The 22,292-nt window shown below is 31.7% G+C and overlaps 3 protein-coding genes across 4 annotated transcripts; all 3 read right to left on the bottom strand.

Moving 5' to 3' along the window:
• On the bottom strand, positions 2,038–3,418 carry LOC18590070 (fasciclin-like arabinogalactan protein 12). The gene has a single exon (XM_007015366.2). It carries the CDS (start codon positions 3,163–3,165, stop codon positions 2,416–2,418), a length of 750 nt encoding a protein of 249 aa, XP_007015428.2. The 5' UTR covers positions 3,166–3,418; the 3' UTR covers positions 2,038–2,415.
• On the bottom strand, positions 4,656–7,600 carry LOC18590069 (DNA polymerase epsilon subunit C). The gene is made up of 4 exons (XM_007015365.2): positions 7,065–7,600; positions 6,528–6,612; positions 5,531–5,572; positions 4,656–5,226 (listed from the first exon to the last, which is right to left on the bottom strand). The coding sequence occupies exons 1-4, from the start codon at positions 7,533–7,535 to the stop codon at positions 5,153–5,155; spliced, it is 672 nt and encodes a 223-aa protein (XP_007015427.2). The 5' UTR covers positions 7,536–7,600; the 3' UTR covers positions 4,656–5,152.
• Positions 7,727–10,583, bottom strand: LOC18590068 (pentatricopeptide repeat-containing protein At5g18475). 2 transcript variants are annotated; one of them, XM_007015364.2, is made up of 2 exons: positions 10,236–10,583; positions 7,727–9,620 (listed from the first exon to the last, which is right to left on the bottom strand). In XM_007015364.2, the coding sequence occupies exon 2, from the start codon at positions 9,441–9,443 to the stop codon at positions 7,851–7,853; it is 1,593 nt and encodes a 530-aa protein (XP_007015426.2). In that variant the 5' UTR covers positions 9,444–9,620; positions 10,236–10,583; the 3' UTR covers positions 7,727–7,850. The 2 variants fall into 2 exon arrangements, with proteins under 2 accessions (XP_007015426.2, XP_007015425.2); XM_007015363.2 differs by having other exon boundaries at positions 7,727–9,615.

The following is a 22,292-nucleotide window of genomic DNA, read 5'->3' as shown; positions in this document are numbered from 1 at the left end:
AGTCAGTGCTCTTGTAATGCAACTTCCTTCAATTTATAACCGCCGCAAGGGCATGGGACATCCTTTTGTCCATGGTAATGTAGGCGCACAGGTAACCCCACAAATCACAAATTGGGTTCCTCAAGTCAGAGTTCAGCTGGAATACTAAGCAACCGTCCATGAGATTACCATTCTTATAAGCAAACAGACCCTAAACTCTTAACTTGTACGAAGAAAAAGAGTAGGTGTGATTCTCACCATGGCCTGTACTGTGTATAAAATATACACACATGCTTGAAATTAATATATATTATTTTAATTGAATCGCAGCTTGCAGGAGTTGAAGTGTTGATTCCTTTTTCTTAAAATTGAAGGGAAAAAAGGAGGGAGAGTAAAGGGTGAAGAAAACAATTGACAAGTTGAGTGAGGTTTTGCGTACATATCATGGTCCAGTTAAGCATAATATTTAAGTTGAAAATACATGCCACCAGCTGAAATGAAGCACCTGTCCTACTTTTGGAAGACTATAGCAGCACCCCATTTTGTCTTTGTCTTTCCCTTTTTTATTTATTTATTTCTTTATGAGAAGGACATGTTAATTAGCGGTTCTTCTTCCTTCTTACTTTTCCAAATATTAAAACATCTAACAATGAGAGAAAGTTCCTTGTTAATTAGACTCACTTTTTAGTGGTTCTAGATCCTTCCTTCCTACTTTACCATAAAGGGAGAGAGAGAGAGATTCTTGTTATTGTAAAACTGAGGAATTTATATATAAATATATACCTTGTCTTTCATTTATAGAAATTTAAACATAAAATTTTTAAATTAGAACTTCAAATATTCATCATTATACACGTTACATTAGATTGGTCCATTACCAAAATAATTACCTCATTTCCATAACACTCTGCCCATATCTGGTAAGTTGGTGGACCCAAATTAATTCTGTAAAAATAGGTTTCAAGAACAAAACTGAGAGAGCATTGGATCCTCCACAAAAAGGTTGGCCACCCGTCATGCATCATGTTTTCTAAAATGCTACAACAGATATTCTTCAGCTGTGTTTTTGTTTTTTATTATTATTATTTTTTATTCTCTTTAAGTGATCATTTGGATCTACAGCTTAGGTGCAATTCCTTCTGCATCAAAATAGAAAATCTGATTTTTTTTTTTTAAATTAAATTAAAATTTTTTGAAGTAAAAGACATAAGCATAATATCAAACTCCACCCTTCAATTAATTATTTGTTAACAGTAATGCTAGGCCCATCGGTATGGACAAACAAAAGTAGTTGGGCCTGCACTAGGCTTCAAAGATTGGGCATTTCCGGGCCCAACACTCATTACCCTGCCTTTGGTTGTTGATGACATCTTTGGAAATTTACTAGTCTTCAAGGATGAGATATTATTATATTATGATTTTTTTTTTTTTGTTTTGCTCATCAATTATACCATGAGTTTAGATGGTCATTAGTCCCTCACTTAAATTTCATTAAATCTGGGTGTTATTTTAATTTTGACTTAAAGAAGAAATATTGGAATTTAACTCATTGAATAAAGAAATACATATGTCTATATTATTGAACTAAATGTTTGAATGGTTTTTAAATCTTTTAATTTAAAGAGAAAAGGAAAAAAATTTTACATTAAAATGAGTAAAAAAAAATATTTTGTTAATTGGTTTTCCATCATACTAAAAAAGAAAGACTAAATTCTCATGAAAGTTACCTCAGAACTTAATTAGGTTACATCATTAATAACCCATTAGTAATTACCGACGGTATATTATAAATGAGTTTTATTTTTCTTATTGAATAAACTAATGATTTATATTTTACATTGTGAGTGTATAATTTACACAATATCAACAGATACTAAGTTGTTATCTCGTTAAAACTATTGTCAATATGTGGGTTATGATTTACTGTAATTAAAATATGTAATTATCGTTAATATATCTATATATCACAAGAAGATCCTCTGATTATTTTAATAAATTGTGCTTATAATCCATATGCATATATGTGCATGGCTGTGAAGTTGGATGGAAAGCAATGAGTAAGCATAATGATATGGTATGATACAAAGAAGTGCAACAAAATTCACAATTACATGGGAGTTGGAAAAGAAAGAGATATTACAGTGAAAATCTTAATAGAAAAAGAGAAGAAATGAAGAACACAGAAGAAGAAGAAGAAAAACCTCAAAATTCAATCTTGATAGCAATTGACTCTCATCACAGACTGGCATTATGCAAATAGGATAGAACAGAATGATAAATGATAATTATTGAAAAAGAAAAAAAAAAAAAAAAGCACTCACCATCTTGATCACCACCCTCGAATCCAACCCACCGGATATCATAGCCCAGAAGATAAAATGGATCCCCCAAATTATCACCTTAATAATCCCACCAAAACTTTGTTTTTGTTCATCGTCACAAAGAGAGTGCGAGAACTATAGCACTAACTCCCCAAAACACTACATTTTGCATGGTGAGAGTACTGACAGCTTTGGAGTTGTCAGCTGGGGTATCGTCAGGGCTATCAGCAACGGCAGCCTTCTTCTTGGACTTGGCCGGTGCAGGTGCCGGGGCTGGAGGCCTAGGATCAAATATTTGCAAAGGTTGAAGCACCTTATCGACTTGATAAACAGCAAGCTGACCATCAGTGTAAATGGTGCCAGAAACGCTGGTGTTTGTAAGCCCTGTTGTTATATTGACCGAGTTTCCTGAGGTGGTGACATTGAGAGGAAACTTACCATCAGCGCTATCCCCAGCTTGAGTTCTCAAAGGGTTACTAATAGTTTGGAATTGGGTTGATGACAGGTATGTTGGGATAATATGGAATTGCACCAGCTCAACTTTTTGTTCATCGGAGAGTGAGTTTAAGGTGCCGGATTTAAGGCTCGAGAAAGCATTATCTGTTGGTGCAAAAATGGTCATGCCATTGTTTGTGTTGTTGAGCTGTCCAAGGAGCTGGTTGGCGACTGCGGTGGCTTTTAGAAGGCGAATGAAGAGGGTAAATTGGCCGGCTTTTTCAAGGATTTTGGTGACATTAGTGGGACCGGGTGGTGCCGGAGCCAGGGCCGGAGCCAGGGCTGGAGCTTGGGCTAGTGTTTGTGGGCAATGGAGGAAAGAGAGAAGGAGAAATGAGAGAATGAAGAGATGTTGCTTCATCATCACCATCGTTGTAGCCTCTTTGGGATGTATGGGAAATGGTTGCTTGGCAAGAAAACAATGCACAATGGAAGTGAAGAGGGTTGGGATGGGAAGTGGTCCTAGCACAAAATGTTTGGATATGTGTTAATAGGAAGAGAAAGAGGAGGGATTTTATTAAGGAGGGGAGAGAATGAAGTTAGGTAAAATGGCCAAGTTTAGATAGCAAAAACATAGTTGTTAGCTTGAGCAACTCAATGTTTTCTTGGGAAGGTTGGAGGAATGAATGGAGAGAGAGAGAGAAGCAGAGGGGAGGGCGAAATTGATGACACTGTTAGAGCAACTAGATTGCTTGGAAAAGCAGGAAATACAGAGATTTGGAGTGGATGTGTGGACAAATAAAGATGTGAATGATTGCTTTGCTTTTACTTGTATGGACTTTTTGGGCAAAAAAACACTTTGAGTTCGATTGCCAATGCGTACCTTAATTAACAAGTTTCCAATGGAAGCAATTGGATAAAGATGGATGGTGGTTCGTAGGTTGGGCCATTGGGCCCTTTCGCATTAATGCTACCCTCAATGTCAACGCTGATTGCTCCAGTTGGGACGATGATCCAGCTATGGAAATTGTGCTGCGCTCTCCTTTTCACCCTCCCTCTCCTTTTTGTTTTTTTTTTTCCTTTTATATGCATATAAAGAGATTCATTAACTATTAATTGTTGAAATATATCTTTTTTGTTGTTGTCTTAGATATAAGATAGATTAGAGTTGAGACCTGCAGGGAAGCCAAGCTAGGCTGAGTCTGAAGTTGCTTCTTTCTCAATACAAGCCCATATGTGTTGCTTTGACAGTTAAATCAATGATGTTATTGTTGGTTGGGTGAATAAAAACAGTGGGATATTAACAGCGGGATATTTCGCATTCTTTTGGTACAGAAACTTAAAAATATTGTTGCTAATTCTTAGTTGAGTTGGATACACGCATATTGAAGTTTGTATGTATGCATCCATACTGTTGCAAGATTCGACCATTTTTATATAAAAAAAAAAAACATAATATAAATAATTCAATTGGGCCTTTTCCAAATCATGAGATTGCCTGTAAGTGTCTATCTTATATCACATCATTATAACCTAGTTAGAAACGTAATTTAAGTTCAAAAATAAGATTCTTCTAGTTTTTAGTTTTCACTCATAATTCTTGGGTGAAATGGACCATAATTTGAGGCTTTTACTACCTATAGTTCAGGCATTGACATGATTCATAGTGTTCAAGAATCTTACAAAAATACACACGTCAATCAGTTTCTTTTTTCTTTTTCTTCATTGAGGGATAATTAAACATGCAATTTTGCCATCAAAGGTGCTGGAGGGCGTTTGAAAGTGCTGCAAAGTGAAGATATCATCAAGCATGTTGATGTGGTAAACCACATGCACAAGGCTGTCAGCGTTTTGCTTCTTTGCCAGACCTGCATACTGGATTCCCACGCTTCATTATCGATGGAAATTTGTTGGGCAATATTGAGTAACCAATAGTTCCATCCTTGTTTAGGGAAGAAGCTATCATACAAGTCCTAAAACTATCAGTTCCCTGCCGAGTCATTACCATGCTACCCCCTTAACTAGAATCAAGACTAATGTACCCGGCGGGGCCTTTAAACACAATAAATTAAGTGCCTGAAAAGTGTCATCCCAATTTCCCAACTATATTTGAACCAGGCAAAATGTCTTTCTGACTAAACCATTATCTTGATTGCAAGAGATTCATTAGTTCACCAGCTGAATATGCAAAATGTCTCCAATATGGACACGCATTAATTCATGCTGGGATACATGTTATAGAGAGATACGCTGACTCGTGGATCAAATCCATGTTAGTGAAAGAAGTTACGCCACTGCAGTGCCCTCTTTCAACTGATAATGAAAAACAAGCCAATGACAAGAGCCTGAATGTGTCCAAGCTGCTTAAAGCAGGCCAGTGCGAGATCATCGTCTCTGTTTGTATATATTCCAAGGTCCTATCCTGCCCCAGTCTCAGTCAAATTCCTCTCCTTCAATGCATCTTCGGCTTTTATTTTCTCAGGGACATAATCTACAAACACAAAGAAAAAAGTTCCAGCAAATGTAAATAATTGTTGGAAGAATGTGGAAAAAGCTTGGAACTGTGAGAAACTTTTGGGACATAGCTGTCAAAGAGAATAAGAGAGGGCACTAGAAAGGTTCCAGTTAGTTTAGCTAGTGAAAGTTTTATTTCATTCAATGAAGGACTTACAGTTGAACCCCATGCTCAACGTGTAAAAAGAAATTAAAGGGAAGGAGAGGATCGTGAGGGTTAACCTATATTTAGTAGCCATTGGCTAAACACATATAAATAAACAAATGAGAGAGACCAGTACCTGATAGAAAGTCGTATCTCCTCCGTTCATGAACAACTGTTGCTGCAAAAGCAAGAGAAGCATCATAATACTACTTCAATTAAAGATGGTTATAGCTTTTTGCAACAATTGTATCCAATTCTTTTGAAACTTAATTGAGCAACAGGAAAAAAGAAATATGCAGTTGCCTGAGATCCACTTTTCAAGAAGCTATAAATATAATATCATAAAAATACATACTTCATAAATTATTAAATTCTGGATAAATAATGAATGGAAAAGGCATCTGGAACATCTAAATATGATTTCAAGTACCCACATCATTTGCACCAATCACAAGCAATGGAAGGAGATTATGCCTATCAATATATTTTAGATTTGTAGTGATGCAGTGAAATGCCAGATTAAAGTTTTCAAATTGTCAGATTTCAAGTCAGGTTCACCTACATGATCATCCTAAAATATCAGAAAGACCAGAATTCAACCACCTTAAAATTTCAATTCTAATGACAGATAGCATTCTTTCCCAGCAGAGCCCCAATGCAGATAAGCAGAAGGTCAAATTGGATGCAACATAGAAATAACTATAAATGTACAAATCTGACCCACATAAACAGATCTCAAACTCCAGTGATTAGTATATTTTTCTAAACTCATCAACAGAAAACTTTCTTGTTGGCTATCGAAACCTGAGAATGAATTAGCAGTATTGCATTGCATAAGAATCTTGAGCTTTTATGTTGAAAAAATTATCATACCTATGAACATAATGTTTATGAACAACTTACTGATCTAAAGAAACCACTCAAAATATACCATCAGAGTTCCTACCCCAATCTTTACCAGAAAGATGTTACACCATCTGATTCTCACAATATTTTGTGTTGTTTAGGGGCAAATAATAATTAGGTAGAGTAAGTTAAGGTTCAAGATAATATTCTACATTTTCAAGACATTACAACAATGCAAGATACAACCAGCAGAGAAAATAATATATGAAAGACAGAGCAGAAATTACACAGGTGCTTGTAACTAAGCGATTTCTTGCGGTCCTTCACAGAGGATTTATATCCATCTTCACAAAATTGTTCAAGGAATTTCTCCTGCAAGAACCAAGAATACATTTAGACATGAAATAACATGTTCAAGGCCGGCAAGAGATATAATCAAAACCGAGTCATAATCACTATTGAGGCAAACATTGCCCATACACAGGAATCCACAAATGAACAACTATACTAAACAACAAGGAAAAGAGAAAAAAAAAACCGATTTTTAGTACAATTAGAAGCAAAGAATTATCACCAACAAAAGAAAAATCCAACTTTTCTATATATATATGTTTAATTCTCTAACTCACTTCCCATTTTTTGTCAAGCATGCATCCAAACAAATATAGACCCAATAAATAACAGCAAAGAATGAGTTGCAACCTTGGAATATATAGATATTGACCCACATCATAATTTTAATAACTAAAGTTAAAAAAAGAAAAGAAAACCCTAATGGCATTCAAGAACGAGATCCAAGAAAAAGCAGAGAAAGAAAGAAATACCGTGGCTTTATTAACAAGAAAAACAACATCTTGAGGAATAGCCACTCGGGAATCTTCACTCTTCATTATCCTCTTTATTCTATTCATGGGAAATCTACACATCTTTGCTTCTTCTTCTTCTTCTTCTTCTTCTCCTTCATTCTCCTCTACTTTTTCCTTTTGTTTCCTCTTGTTGGATTTAACATTCTTGTTGGTCTTGTTTTCATCTTCTTGTTCTTTTGAGTCCGTGCTTGAAGATGGGACGGCAATAACCTCGGACTCGACCAGGGTTCCATTGCTGCTCTTGTTTTTGTTACTGTCTGGCTTTGGCTTCGGCTTCGGCTTCGGCTTTGATTTGTTAGCCTTTTCTGTGGTACTTGCTTTCTTGTCTGGCTTTTTTAAAGCTGTTTTGGTTTCTTTGGCAGGGCTGCTGTTGCTCTTCTTCTTCTTCTTCTTGTTCTCTTCTTCTGTGGGTTTCTTGGAGGAGGCCATGGCGCTCTCTCCCTCTCTCTCTCTCTCTCTCTCTGAGATTTGGAAAAGTCTGACTCCAAACTGAGATCTGATATTTGGGCCTTTTGTTGGGCTTTCCATACCTCTTTTATGATTTAATATGGGCCGGGCTTGAATTTATGACACTGACATCATTGAATTTCTTAAAGGTTTCTTTCTATTTTTGTTGAATCTTCTTCATAAATCAAATGCATATCACATTATGTTTAACTTTTCAATCAAACAAGTATTTGTTGCATTACAAAATGATAGTTTTACACATAAGAGTGCCTTCAAATTCTTTAAAAAGAATAAAGCCTAAAAATTATAATCCAGATAGTTTATCGGAGAAAATGATCTCTGTCCAGATTCTTTTATTACTAACTCATCCAGTAGTTCAAAAACAGACAGCAATTTCCTTTCTTTGCAGTTCAATTCAGTCAGAAACTCCCAACAATGCGGTTCTGGTTTAAACCCAGTTTCTGCCAATCCTACCAAAGCCGTAACTGCATCATCAACCATTCCAGCTTTACAAAGGCGAATCAACAAGTCATTTGAAGTTGCATAATGTGGCACAAACCCCCTATCCAGCATCAGACCCACCAGCTTAGCTGCCTTTTCCATTTCATCTTTCTGGCACAATGAATTCAATACAATTCTGTAACTTGCTTTATTCAAGTAAACACCTTCATATGGCAGTTTCTCGAGCATCTGAAGTGCATCTTGAAACCTCCCTTCTCTGCATAATCCCCCAAGTAATACATTTAAAGTCACAACATCAGCTTGGCATTCCTTTTCCTTCATTTCCTTAAGCAATTCCATTGCTTCTTCAATTTGAGCCGCCCTACAAAGGCAATTAATCAATGTAGTATACCCAATTGTGTCAGGTTTCAGACCTATGCTCTCCATCTCAACAAAAACCTCCTTGGCCTCTTGCCACCTTCCCTCCTTGCAAAACCCATTTATTAGGGTAGAGTAATTGAATAAATTAGGATTGCATCCATTGTTCTTCATAAACTCCATTATTTTTCTAGCCCGATCAACTTTCCCTCTGCAACAGAAGCCGTTAATTAAGATATTATAAGTTAGGACATCTGGCAATATCTGATCCTTAGCAACCATGTCCTCAAACAATTCAATTGCTTCTTTAAGTCTGCCACTTTCACAGAGACCACCCATCAAGGTTGAGTAGGTAATCAGATTGGGATAGGAAACCCTGGACTTTTTCATCTCCTTTACAACTTCAAAGGCAGATTCAAGATCTCCATTCTTACAATGATGTTTAACCAAGATGTTAAAAATGCATGTGTTGGGTCTCAACCTGAGAGATTTCTTGGAGTTCAAAAGAAAATGTCGGGCCAAATCAACCTGGTTTGATTCAATCAGGAGATTAAGACAAGTACTGATAGCTTTCAATGACGGTTTTTCACGAACAATTGGCTGAATTGCATAGAACATCTCAAGTACCCTATCATGTAAAGAAAACTTAGAAAAATGCTTCATGAGATTGAGGAAGACACCTTCATGAAATTTACAAGTTTCATAGGTCATTTGACGAAGAATTGAGTCAATGGCCTGAAACTTCTTTGACTGCACAAGCTTATGAAGGATGGTCCCATAGGTGGCATTATTATGACTAAAACCCTTCTGCTCTGATACCCTGTTAAATATTTCTAAGGCCCGCTGTGGATCTCTCTCACGTTTGATCAAGTTGATGGCAGTCTCGTGAGAGACAAATCTTGGTTTCCTTTGAGATTCCGTTAAGGTATATGGGATTTCTGGAGGAGGATCTCGTTTTTGGGAGTTGGCTTTTAGGAATTGAAGAGGGGAGATCCACGGAAGCAAGGATGATGAGGTTGAAGAGGAGGAGAAAGACCGCTGGTTACGGAAAGAAACTCCCACTGAATTCATGGAAAACTGCTTCTGCCTTTACAAGGTTTCATCATCTGAAGAAACCAAAATCTTCTCAGTTGTTCTTACAGCACCTTTAAAATCCAGCCAGACATTATCCCTATTATCTTCATTTCACAAGTTATTGTAACAACAATAGAAACTGTATTCACGGGAAGTCAGACACATTTAGCTGCACTTCATTTGAAAGAAAAATAGACAAAAGGTCAGCTGAAGAAGCTTCCATTTAACAGATAGTTAATCATAACATAAATTGACAATCAAGCATATAAAAACATTCAAGCGCACCATTCCTTTTGTTAATCCGTGATGCCTTGTAGAGTTTCCAACAAAAACAAATACTATCTATATGACTGAAGACAATGATCTCTCTCTGGCTTAACACTTACATCAATATTCTATTAAAACCGTACATTACATTCTAACAGTTAACAAACGGATCTATCCAGTTTCCAATATGGCAAAATCAATCAGGAAGATTCTCAAACACACTGTCCTAATTTTAGTTGAGGAATTCAAGCAAAAACTTGGGATACAATCGTATTTCCTAACATTTTCTCATTCATATAAAACTTTATTTCTTTAAAAAAGAAAACTTTCAGGGATTTGCATTGTGAAATTTAAGAAAACACTTGGAATGAAATCGTACTGTAAAGGTGTTTCCACCTATATATTCAGCTTAATAATCATGTGCAGTGAAGTAAATGATTTGAGAAATGTTAAGAATCTTAAAATTTGAGAACAAGAGGAGAGAGGGTAGAGAAAAAAAAACAAGAAAATTGATAAACTAACCCGCCAAAAGGGGAAGAGAGAAGAGTGCTCCAGGGAGAGGCAGCGACGAAACCAAGAAACTGTGATGAAAAAATAGATAATGGCGAAGTTCAGTCGTCTGTGACCAATCCAGGTGGTCGGAGGAAAGTGTCGGCTCGGCGGAGTCTAAGAAGCGGAGTTGACGGTTAATAGAAACGGAATCGAGCGGCAGAGCACCGGAGCTAAGCGAAGAAAGCAAACAACTAAAAATGCCATACCAAGTTACCGACTAGGATTTGGGCCCGCCCTGTGGAGTGGAACAGCCCCGCAACCAGACCACACAATAGCCCAAAATAGAAACAACAGCGGCACAGCAAGTCCAGCCGCGATTTTTTTTTTTTTTTAAGAAAACATTGCAAAAAACATTTAAGTGTATGTTATGAAATAGAGAACAAATATAAAAAAAATATAAGAAAAAGTATTTAGAAAGAGTGAGAAAATCTTATTTAAGTATATTCTTACAAATGAAATGAGGGGCTTATTTATAGATTAATAACCTTTTATCTAGATAGAATTTACAAAATAAAAATAATAATACTAAGGGATTAGATAGATTAAATTCTAATGTTGATCTAATCTAATTTATATTCAAACCTAGATATAGATAAAATAAATAGTATTCACAAAAATATTCATAACACTTCTCTTAAATATCATTGTATTAAGAATATGTCTCATTAAAACTTTACAAAGAGAAAACCTTATAGAAAAAATTCGAGTGAAGGAAAAAGAGTACACAATTTTTTTCAAAAATACGTTTCTGAAATACTGTTTCATTAAAAACCTTATCAAAAAAAACTCAGTGCGAAAAACCTTGATGAAAGAAAATTGTACAATACGTATTTTACTCCCCTAATGATTGAATTATTTAATGTCTCTAATACGACGCATTTCAATCTTTTATATCAATTTTTCAAATATTGCAGTAAGAAAGGCTTTAGTGAACAAATTTACCAGATTGTCACTTGAATAAATTTGTTGAACACTAATATTATTCTTTTCTTAGAGATCATGAGTGAAGAAGAACTTTAACAAAATATATTTTGTCTTATCGCCTTTAATGTATATTTCCTTTAACTGTGCTATGCAAACACTATTATCCTCATATAACGTTGCTAAAATTTCATTCTTAGTTGACAAGTCACAGGTTTTTTGAATATGTTGAGTTACAGTTCTTAACCAAACACATTCACGACTTGCCTCATGAATTACAAAAATTTTTACATGGTTAGAAGAAGTAGCAACTATAGTTTGTTTTGTAAAACATTATAAAATAGTTATAACTCCACATATTAATCAGTAACTTGTTTGAGATTGAGCCTTGTGTGAATCAAATAAATATCATGTATTTGCATAACCAATTAAATTTTATTTTGATGTGTTTGAATAATATAAGCCTATATCCATTATTCCTCGAAGTATATGTTTAATTCTATACAAGTATCTTCTAACTGAAGAAGAACTATCTCTTACTAATAAATTTATAGCATTTAATATATCAGGTTGTCTATTGCTAACAAGATACATCAGTGCTTTAATTACACTAAGATATGGTACTTCAGGTATAAAAAGTTCTTCATCATCCCTAGGATGTCGAAAAAGATCTTCTTTTTCACACTATTGACCTTACAACTATTAGTGATCTCAATGGATATGCTTTGTTCATATAGAATTGTTTTAGCACTTTTACTATATAATTAGATTGATAAACAAAAAATTTCATTTGTCAAGTGTTCAATCTGAAAATTCAAACAAAATTTTATTTTTTTAAGGTCTTTCATCTCAAATTTTCTCTTTAAGTAATCCATAACTTTTGATAACTCTCCAAGAGTTTCAATAATGTTCAAGTCATCAACATAAATAGCAATTATCACAAATTCATATTTGAATCATTTTATAAAACACATGGGCATATAGGATTATTTTTATAGTCTTTTTTTAACAAATATTTACTAAAACAATTATATCATTCTAGATTGCTTCAATCCATTTAAAGATTTATCTAATTTGATTGAATAAATTTCTTAAGAATTCAAATTTTGTGCTTCAAGCAACTTAAATCTTTCAGGGATTTTCATATAGATATCCTTATCAAGTGAGCCATATAAATAGGTCGTAGCTACATTCATTAGAAGCATTTCAATCTTTTCATTTATAGTCAGATTAATCAATATATAATTGTAATTGCATCCACCAAAAGAGAATATGTCTCTTCAACATAAGGTCTTTGGGTAAAACTTTGTGCAACAAGCCATGTTTTATATCTTATAAGCTCATTTTTCTCATTTCGTTTTTACACATATACCCATTGATATCCCATTGGTTTTACACAATTGAGTGTACAAACTATAGGTCCAAAAACTTCACATTTTGCAAGTAAATTCAATTTCTCCTTAATTGTGTCATTCCCCATTGGCTAATCATTTCCATGTCTACATTCTTCAATAAATATAAGTTCAAGATCCTCATTTTCTTTCATAATATTGAGTGCTATATTATATATAAAAACATCGTCAACTTTTATTTCATTCTAGTGCCATCTTTTCTCGTCATGACATAATTAATTGAGATCTCTTCATTTTCAATGATTTCAGGTACTTGAATTTCTTCTAAAAATTTTATCAATTATGTCAAGGGTCTCTTTTAGAATTTCTACTTTCTATTTCTGACCATATTGAATATTTGCTTCTTTCCTTTTTCGAGGATTTTATCTATAAAACCGATTGGTCTCCACGTTTTTGACGTGCCTTGTCCTACAGGGACATCAATGCTAATAAGAGAATTTGCAGCTAATATATAAGATTTATGTTGTTCTCTTTATGTTAGTAAATACGTCTAGCAACTGATTTACTATATTTTGCAAAAGAATTATCTTTTAAACTTTAAGTTCATATTGATTTGTATGAGGATCAAAACTAAATAATGATAATTCATTCTAAGAAATTTTCTTTTTCAGTTGCTTATTTTCTCCCCCTAATGTTAGAAAAATTATTTTATTAAAATAACAATCGACAAACTTTGCCATGAATAAATCTCCTATTGATAATTATAAATATTTAATTATAAATGGAGATTCATAACCAACATATATTCCTAACCTCCATTGAGTACTCATCTTTATGCGTTGTGGTGGAGCAATTAGAACATATACCGCACATCCTAAAATTCTTAGATAGGAAATATTTGGTTCCTGATCATAAATCAATTGTATAAAAGAGAATTTATAATAACTCATATGGCTTGATGCGTACAAGTGTTGTTACATCCAAAATGACATGCCCTCAAACAGAAATTGGAAGTTCATATTTCATAAACAATTATTTTACAATCAGTTGGAAGTATTTAATAAATAATTCTACTAAACCGTTTGGTGCATGAACAAAATTAATAGGTTGTTCAACAGTTATTCCAACTAATGTGTAATATTAAAAGCTTGAGATGTAAATTCACCAGCATTGTCAAGATAAATAATCTTAATTGCATAATTAGGAAAATGTCCTCGCAAACAAATTATTTGTGCAAGTAATCTCGTAAATGTCAAATTGCGAATTGATAACAAACACACATATGAACATCTAATTGATGCATCAATTAAAACTATAAAATATATAAATGATCCACATAGTGGATGTTTGAATCCACATATATCACTCTAAATATGTTTCAAAAATGTAGGAGATTCAGTCTCAACCTTAGCTAGTGATGGCTTTATAATTAATTGCCTTCAAAGCAAACAATACATAAGAATTCATTAGATTGAAAAATCTTCTAGTTTTTCAATGGATGAACTCATTAATTTTCAATAATTTTAGTATCATTATTGATCCGAGATAGTTCAACCAGTCTGTCAAATATTAAAATCATTAGTAAACTTCTAGTTTACTATAGTATGAGTTTTAATTATTTTAATATTGTATAGTACAATCTAGAGAATAAAACGAGTAATTTTTTTTTCAACACACATTTCCTACTCGAGATAATAGATGTAATATAAAGGTATTATGTGTCCCTTTCATTCGTTGTTTCAATATGATATCTATTCAAATGAATATCTTTAAAACTTAATAAACTTCTTTTAGATGTAGTAGAAAATAATACATCTTCTATTATAAACTTTATTCTTCTAGATAGTAAAATATTGGTTCTTCTAGAGTGTTCAATTAATCTTGTACTACTAAATATTGTATTGACATTGGTTTCTTACATTGTCAAGTAAAAAAAATATTTCTTACTTTTAAATATAGTTGTGCATTGTAGTAATATCTACTAGACATATATTTACTTCATTGATCTTGAATCCAACAAAATGAATATTAATATTTTTCTTTAATAAGATAAGATACATAATAATAAACTTACAAGTTGACATAAGAGAACATTAAATATATAATTTATTAATTAAAACACACAATAAAAATATATCATTTAAATATAATAAAAAATATAAAAATATTTTTATAATAAAGTTATACTAAAACATACCAACAAATTATTAAGAAATTTCATTCTTAGATATTTTCATTACGAATCAAATGATTAATCCTTCTTCAAGGTGGACAAGAAAATCAATAATGGATATTTTCATTACTAATCATATGATCAATTCCTTTTTTAGGGTGGACAAGAAAATTAACAATATCTTAATGTGTTATATCAATTTTGCCATAGTTAAAATCATCACAAGATGTTTTAGTTTTTAGTGATGTTTGATAAAATTCAAGACATATAACAGGTATGTATTAATGATCTTTCATGCCACATCAATGACAATACGTTTCTATATTCTTTTTTTTTCATTTTTGTCTTTCCTATTATTCATCCACTTCTGGTGGATTAAAAGTATTCATCCACTTTTAGTGGGTTACAAGTATCCATCAACTTTCGGTGAATTATCCACTTTTAATGGGTTATCCACTTCTGATGGTTTAGTGGGTTAAGGTAAAATTATCCATCCATTTTTGATGATAAAATTACTCTTAGAATTAAAATAGTGATAGTGTAAATTATTATGGCGACTTTTTCTATGTCTATGATCATAATTATTAAATGATGTTACATTCACTTCAGGGAATTGATGGATTCATGGTTTTTTATTAGCAGCTCATTTGTCGCATTCACTTCAAAGAATGGAAGTTCATGGTTTTTCATTAATAGCTATATAATAGCAAATTCATTTTCCAATCAAGGGACAAAATATAATATTTATTACATGAAAGCTAATTCACATTTAAATTAATTTTCATAGATAAAAACACTAAAAAAATACCAAGTTACTTACTTGATTCACTAAAACAAAAATACCAAAAAGATATTAAGTCACTTACCTGATTCGCTAAAACCAAAAACCAAAGACCAACTATTGAAATTATTTTAAAGCTTGAAAGAAATAGAATTTCATGATACCAAGAGATTAGAGAATCGTGCTGATAACGTATTATGAAATAAATTTTAAGAGAACAAATATAAAAGAAAATATTTAAAATGAGTAAGAAGATCTTATTCAAGTGTATATTTACAAATGAAGTGAGGGAACCTATTTATAGGCTAATAACCCCTTATCTAAATAGAATTTACAAGATAAAGATAATACTAAGAGATTAGATAGATTAAATCCTAATGTTGATCCAATCTAATTTACATGCAAATATGAATATAAATAATATAAATAGATATTCACAAAAATATTCATAACAATTATTAATTAGTAATAGTTTTCTTGGCCAAAGAATAGAAATATTTATATTCTCTTTTTGGCCAAACACTATTTATAAATTTTAAGGTCTATTTACTGTAGTGAATCTATGTTGACAATAATTAAAAGTGAACATTTTAAGGTAAATAAAATATCATATCCTCTCTTTTCTTTTATTTTCAAATTTCCCTTTTTTTTAATTTTTGTTTTAATCAATTATTTAAATACATTAAAATTAAATGTTGAAATACTATTTATTGTTTTATCTTTTATATGTATTAGAAATGGAAGAGTGAAGGGGGAAAACGGGGGGTTGGATAAGCAAGTAACTAAGAAATGACAAAATGAAGGATATTCCATAAAAAATTAAATCCCAAATTAAATTAAAACAGTTTAATATTTTTTTCTTTTTTGTCCAAATTTTTTTTCTTCATTTTCAAAATTTAAAATTGTAACATTGAAAGTAAATGCAAAAGGAACATATGAACTAGTACAATTCTTTTACTATATTTCCTGCATAGTCTAATCAAAATCATAATTGAGTGAAATCCATCAAAATTTTATATGAAATACATGATAGACTCCATTCAAAGATTGTAATTGGATAATTATAGGAAATATATTGCTAATGACAATGAGATTTTAAGTCTTAAATTCAATTTGTCTCATCATATGTGAAATTGATGCTATTTTATATTAGATTTTATCTAGTAATAATTTATTTTGTTATGAATATTTTTGTAAATATCCATTTATGTTATCTACATCTAGGTTTGATGTAAATTAAATTGGATTAAAATTTAATCCATCTAATTCGTAAATGTTATCTTCATCTTGTAAATTCTGTTGAGATAAGGAGGTTATTTGCCTATAAGTAGGCCTCCTTAATTCATTTGTGAACACACATTTTAATAAGATCTTTTCTCTCCCTCTAAATACTTTCTTTCTTCTCTTTAATTGTTCTTTCAAGCTATCTCTATTTGTTCTTTTAAATTATATTTTCATAACACGTTATCAGCACGATTCACTAATCTCTCACTCTCAAGCTTCTCAAAGTCGAAGTTTAATTTTTTTTAGGTAATTTTTGTCTATTGTCACTTTATTGTTTTGTCCATATTTTACCAATTTATAAAAAGTCAATTTCCAATTTTATATTAGTTGTTTTTCATCAACCAATTTATTGTTTTGCTTGCCAATTACGATATATTGTGTAATAATAATATTTATGTTCTTTTAAGCTATCACCATGTCAAATTTTACAAAGCTTGAATTTGTGGCCCTTGATATTATTGGTAAGAACTATCTATCTTGGATTCTAAATGCTGAAATACATTTAGATGCTATGGGTCTTAAAGACACAATCAAAAAAGAAAATAAAGTATCCAATCAGGATTAGGCAAAAGCAATGATTTTCCTTCACCACCATCTTCATGAAAAATTAAAAATTGAATATCTTACAATAAAAGATCCAGTCGATCTTTAAAAAAGTCTAAAAGAAATATATGACCACCAGAAAACAGTAATTCTGCCAAAATGTCATTATAATTGAATACATTTGCGATTGCAAGATTTTAAAACTGTAAATGAGTATAACTCAGCATTATATAGAATTAGTTTCAAGCTAAAATTGTGTGGAGAAAAAATGATTGATGCTAATTTATTAGAAAAAAAATTCTCTGTTTTTCACACCTCAAATATGCTTCTGTAGCAGTAATATCGTGAAAAAGGTTTTAAGAAATACTTTGAATTGATTTCATGTCTTCTTGTGGCAAAGAAAAATAAAGAGCTATTGATGAAAAATCATGAATCTCACCCAGCTGGTTTTGCTCCATTCCTTGAAGTGAATACGACATCATTTGGAAATTCTGGTCGTGGTCGTGGTTATGGTCGTAATCGTGGTCATAACCGTGGACGTGGAAGAGGTACGCATAATTATCATAGTCGTGGTGATTACACAAATTATTATTCTGATAATAAAAACACCCACCAAAAGTGAATGAATAGTGAAGAGATACAAGAAAAAGATAAAGGTGGACAAAGTAAAAAAAATATAAAAAATATTTCTTATCGATATGGCATGAAAAGTCATCAGTCACGTACCTGTCGTAAGTCAAAACATCTTGTTGAACGTTATCAAGCATAACTAAAAGATAAAAGGAAAAATATCGAAACAAATTTTGTTGAATATGATAGCCAAGTTGATATAACACACTTAGATGTTGTTGATTTTTTTGCTCACCCTGAAGAACGAATTGATCATTTGATTGGTGATGAAAATCCCAATAATGAAATTTCTTAAATTATTTGTTGATGTGTTTTGGTACAACTCTATTAGGAACTTGGTATATTTAGTATAACTCTATTAAGAAGTTAATGTGTTTTAATATGTCTATTAGGAATTTTTTTTATGTTTTTTAATAATAAAGTTTATATTTAACGTTCTCTTATCTCAACTTGTAAGTTTCTTATTATATATATATATATTATTTTCTTGAAAAAAATATGGATATTCATTTGGTTAAATTCAAGATCAATGATAAAGATATATGTCTAATAGATAGTGCTACAATGCACACTATATTTAAAGACAAGAAATATTTTTTTCACTTGACAATGGAAGAAGCGAATGTCAATACAATATCTGATAATTTGAAAGCTCTGAAAAAGTCAATATTTCACTACTTGGAGGAACAAAATTTATAATAAAATATGTATTATTTTCTACTAAGTCTCAAAGAAATTATTAAATTTTAAAGATATTCATTTGAATGGATATCATATTGAGACAGTGAATGAATGAGACACTGAATACCTTTATATTACATCTATTATATTGGGTAAAAAGTGTGTATTGGAAAAATTACCCTTTTTTTCCTTTGGAATGTACTACACAAAAATTAAAATGATTGAAACTTATGCTATAGTAAACCAGAGGTTTACTGATAATTTTAATATTTGGCATGACCGGTTAGGCCATCCCAGATCAATAATGATGCAAAAAATTATTGAAAATTCATGTGGTCATCCATTGAAAACCAAAAGATTTTTCAATCTAATGAATTCTCATGTACTGCATGCTCTCAAGATAAATTAATTATAAGACCATCACCAGCTAAAGTTGGGATTGAATCCCCTACATTTTTGGAACGTATTCAGAGTGATATATGGACCCATACATCCATCACGTGGACCATTCAGATATTTTATTGTTTTAATTGATGCATCAACAAAATCGTCACATTTGTACTTATTATCAACTCGCAATTTGACATTTGCAAGATTACTTGTACAAATAAATCATTTGCGAGCATATTTTTTTGATTATGCATTCAAGACAATTAGTTTTGATAATGCTGGTGAATTTACGTCTCAAGCTTTTAAGGAATATTGCATGTCAATTAGAATAAATGTTAAATAATCCGTTAGTCATGTTCATACACAAAATGGTCTAGCATAATTGTTTATCAAACGCCTTAAACTGATTGCAAAACTATTACTTATGAAATTCAAACTCTCAAATTCTACTTAGGGGCATGCCATTTTGCATGTAGCAGCACTTGTACACATCATACCAAATAAGTTATCATAAATTCTCCATTATATAATTGGTTTATCGTTAGGAACCAAATATTTCTTATCTAAGAATTTTTTATGTGCGATATATGTTCCAATTGCTCCACCGCAACGCACAAATATGGGTTCTCAAAAGAGGTTAGGAATATATGTTGGATATAAATCTCCATCTATAATTAAATATCTAGAACCCTCAACATGAGATTTATTCACTGTAAGGTTTACTAATTGTCATTTTGTTGAAGCAATTTTTCCAACATCAAAGGCAGAAAATATCTTGGAACACATTATCATTATCTACTTTTAATCCTCGCACAAATCAATGAAAACAAGAAGTTTAAAAGATAATTCATTTGTAAAATATAGTAAATCAGTTATCAGATGCATTTACTGACCTAAAAAGAGTAACTAAATCTCATATACTAGCTGCAAATGCTCCAATCAGAATTGATGTAGGACAATTTGATATTGCTAATGAGTCCTAGACACGCCAGAAATGTGGGAGATCAATCGGTTTCAAAGATATAAATCCTTAAAAAAAAGAGCAAATATACATAATGGTCAAGAAAAGGAAACAAAAACTCCATAAGAAACCGCTGATATAATTCCAGAAGAAATTATTCAAATGCATGTGGACGTGGGCTTATATTATTCAAATGCATTAAAATTAGATTTAATTGGTTATGCAGATGCAAGATATTTATTAGATCCATACAAAGCTCGATCCCAAATAGGTTACTTATTCACATATGGAGGTACGACTATTCCATGGCGTTCTATAAAACAAATTATAGTTGCTTCTTCTTCTAACCATGCAAAAATTTAGCAATTGATGAGGCAAGTCATGAATATGTCTAATTGAGATCTGTAACTTAATATATTCGAAAAACATGTGGCTCATCAACTAAGAAAGAAATTCCAACAACATTATATGAAGATAATATTATCTGCATAGCACAGTTAAAGGAAGGATACATTAAAAGTGATCGAACAAAACCTATTTCGCCAAAATTCTTCTTCACTTATGATCTCTAAGAAAAATGTGATATTAGTGTTCAACAAATTTGTTCAAGTAATAATTTAGCAGATTTGTTTACTAAAGCCCTTCCTATTGCAATATTCGAAAAGTTGGTACAAAAAGATCAGAATGCACTTAATTAATGTTGTTATCAAAGAGAGTAAAATACGCACTATACTCTTTTCCTTCATCAAAGTTTTTCCCATTGGATTTTTCCTACAAGTTTTTCTTGATAAGGTTTTTAATAAGGCAGTATTTCAAGAGCGAATTCTTGAAAAGAATTATGTACTGTTTTTCTTTTTTTTCGGATTTTTTTCTTATGAGGTTTTTTCCTTGTAAGGTTTTAATGAAGCATATTCTTAATACAATGGATATTCAAATGGGAGTGTTATGAATATTTTTGTGAATATCCATTTATTTTATCTGTATTTAGATTTGATGTAAATTAGATTGGATTAGAATTTAATCCATCTAATCCCTAAGTGTTATCTTCATCTTGTAAATTCTATCGAGATAAATGAGGTTATTTATCTATAAATAGACCTCTTCAATTCATTTGTCAACACACACTTTAATAAGATCTTTTCTTTCCCTCTAAATACTTTTCTTCTTTTTTTTAATTGTTCTTTCAAGTTATCTTTATTTGCTATTTTAAATTATATTTTCATAACATATTTAATTTATTTGATTGATTTTTAGAATCTGATGTTGTAGATTGTGATTTACATGTAATTTTATAAAAAAAATAAAAATAAAAACTAGCTGCAGTTGCAATCACATTGTGGGAACATATCTTGCTAAAGATCAAGTGGTTGGACTTGGATTGGCTGTTATAGCTTGGCGCACCAATTAGCAGCTTAATAAGAATAAGCAGATAGGGAGGACCGCTACTTGTCTCTATTGTGGCACCACCCCAAAGTCTATTTCAAAACCTAACCAAAAGGCGAAAGCACTAGCCCACCCTCACCCCTACCCCCACCAGAGTTAGTCAACAAAAAGATATGCCCTTTAGGTAGCTCCATTTTGTCCAGCGTTCACATGGCCTTTAATCTGATTTCTCATGCTTTGCTTCTTCTCTTTCAACTGCTGCTGCAACAAACAAATGGAACTACTCTCCATTACCCCCAAGAGTTAACGCTGTTTACTGCCACTCGTAACATGGATGGAGAAATCATTGCTATGGCTTGTCCTTGAGCTAACAACCACGTTGGTTTTTACTCAAATTCATGAGGATCAATGATTTTCTCGGCTAAAAATCTTGATTGTTCAACCGAAGGTTTCAATTTGTTTGAGAATATGCTTCTGTCGTTTGAAATTACTTGACAATATTTATGCACAAACTTTACAATACTTACGTAATTATAACCTAAAAATTAAATTTTAAAATATAAAAATTTTAAAATTTTAATTTTAAGATAGAAGTGTAAGATGTATTGGATAATAAAAGATTATACGCGTTTATAATCTAAGATCATATATATAAAAAAAACAACTTTAATTTTTTTTTTTAAAAGTAATATATATAATATAATATTTGTCATTTATATTTATAATTTATTAAAATGATGATAAAAAATTTTACGTACAATTAAATTGAAAATATTCATGAACGAATAAATATAATGAAAGTTAATTTACTTATACATAATTCTTAGTGAATGTAGTTAAAAACACTTTGAAAAGTGATAAAACAAAGACATTTGGAAATGGAGGAGAGATGAGTCCAGAATAGAGTTTTATAGCGTCAACCCTTGAA

The sequence above is a fragment of the Theobroma cacao genome, chromosome 9 (assembly GCF_000208745.1).
Source record: "Theobroma cacao cultivar B97-61/B2 chromosome 9, Criollo_cocoa_genome_V2, whole genome shotgun sequence".
NCBI lineage: Eukaryota > Viridiplantae > Streptophyta > Magnoliopsida > Malvales > Malvaceae > Theobroma > Theobroma cacao.
The sequence above is the reverse complement of the archived record's forward strand: the minus strand, read 5'-3'. Positions and strand labels throughout refer to the sequence as shown.

Excerpts from the sequence above, each read along its gene's own strand:
- LOC18590070 (XM_007015366.2), bottom strand. The coding sequence starts at position 3,165 with ATGGTGATGATGAAGCAACATCTCTTCATTCTCTCATTTCTCCTTCTC.
- LOC18590069 (XM_007015365.2), bottom strand. The coding sequence starts at position 7,535 with ATGGCCTCCTCCAAGAAACCCACAGAAGAAGAGAACAAGAAGAAGAAG. Across the intron at positions 6,613-7,064 it reads TTCTTGTTAATAAAGCCACG|GAGAAATTCCTTGAACAATT; the intron begins GTATTTCTTTCT and ends TGGTTCTTGCAG. Across the intron at positions 5,573-6,527 it reads GCTTAGTTACAAGCACCTGT|CAACAGTTGTTCATGAACGG; the intron begins GTAATTTCTGCT and ends TTGCTTTTGCAG.
- LOC18590068 (XM_007015364.2), bottom strand. The coding sequence starts at position 9,443 with ATGAATTCAGTGGGAGTTTCTTTCCGTAACCAGCGGTCTTTCTCCTCC.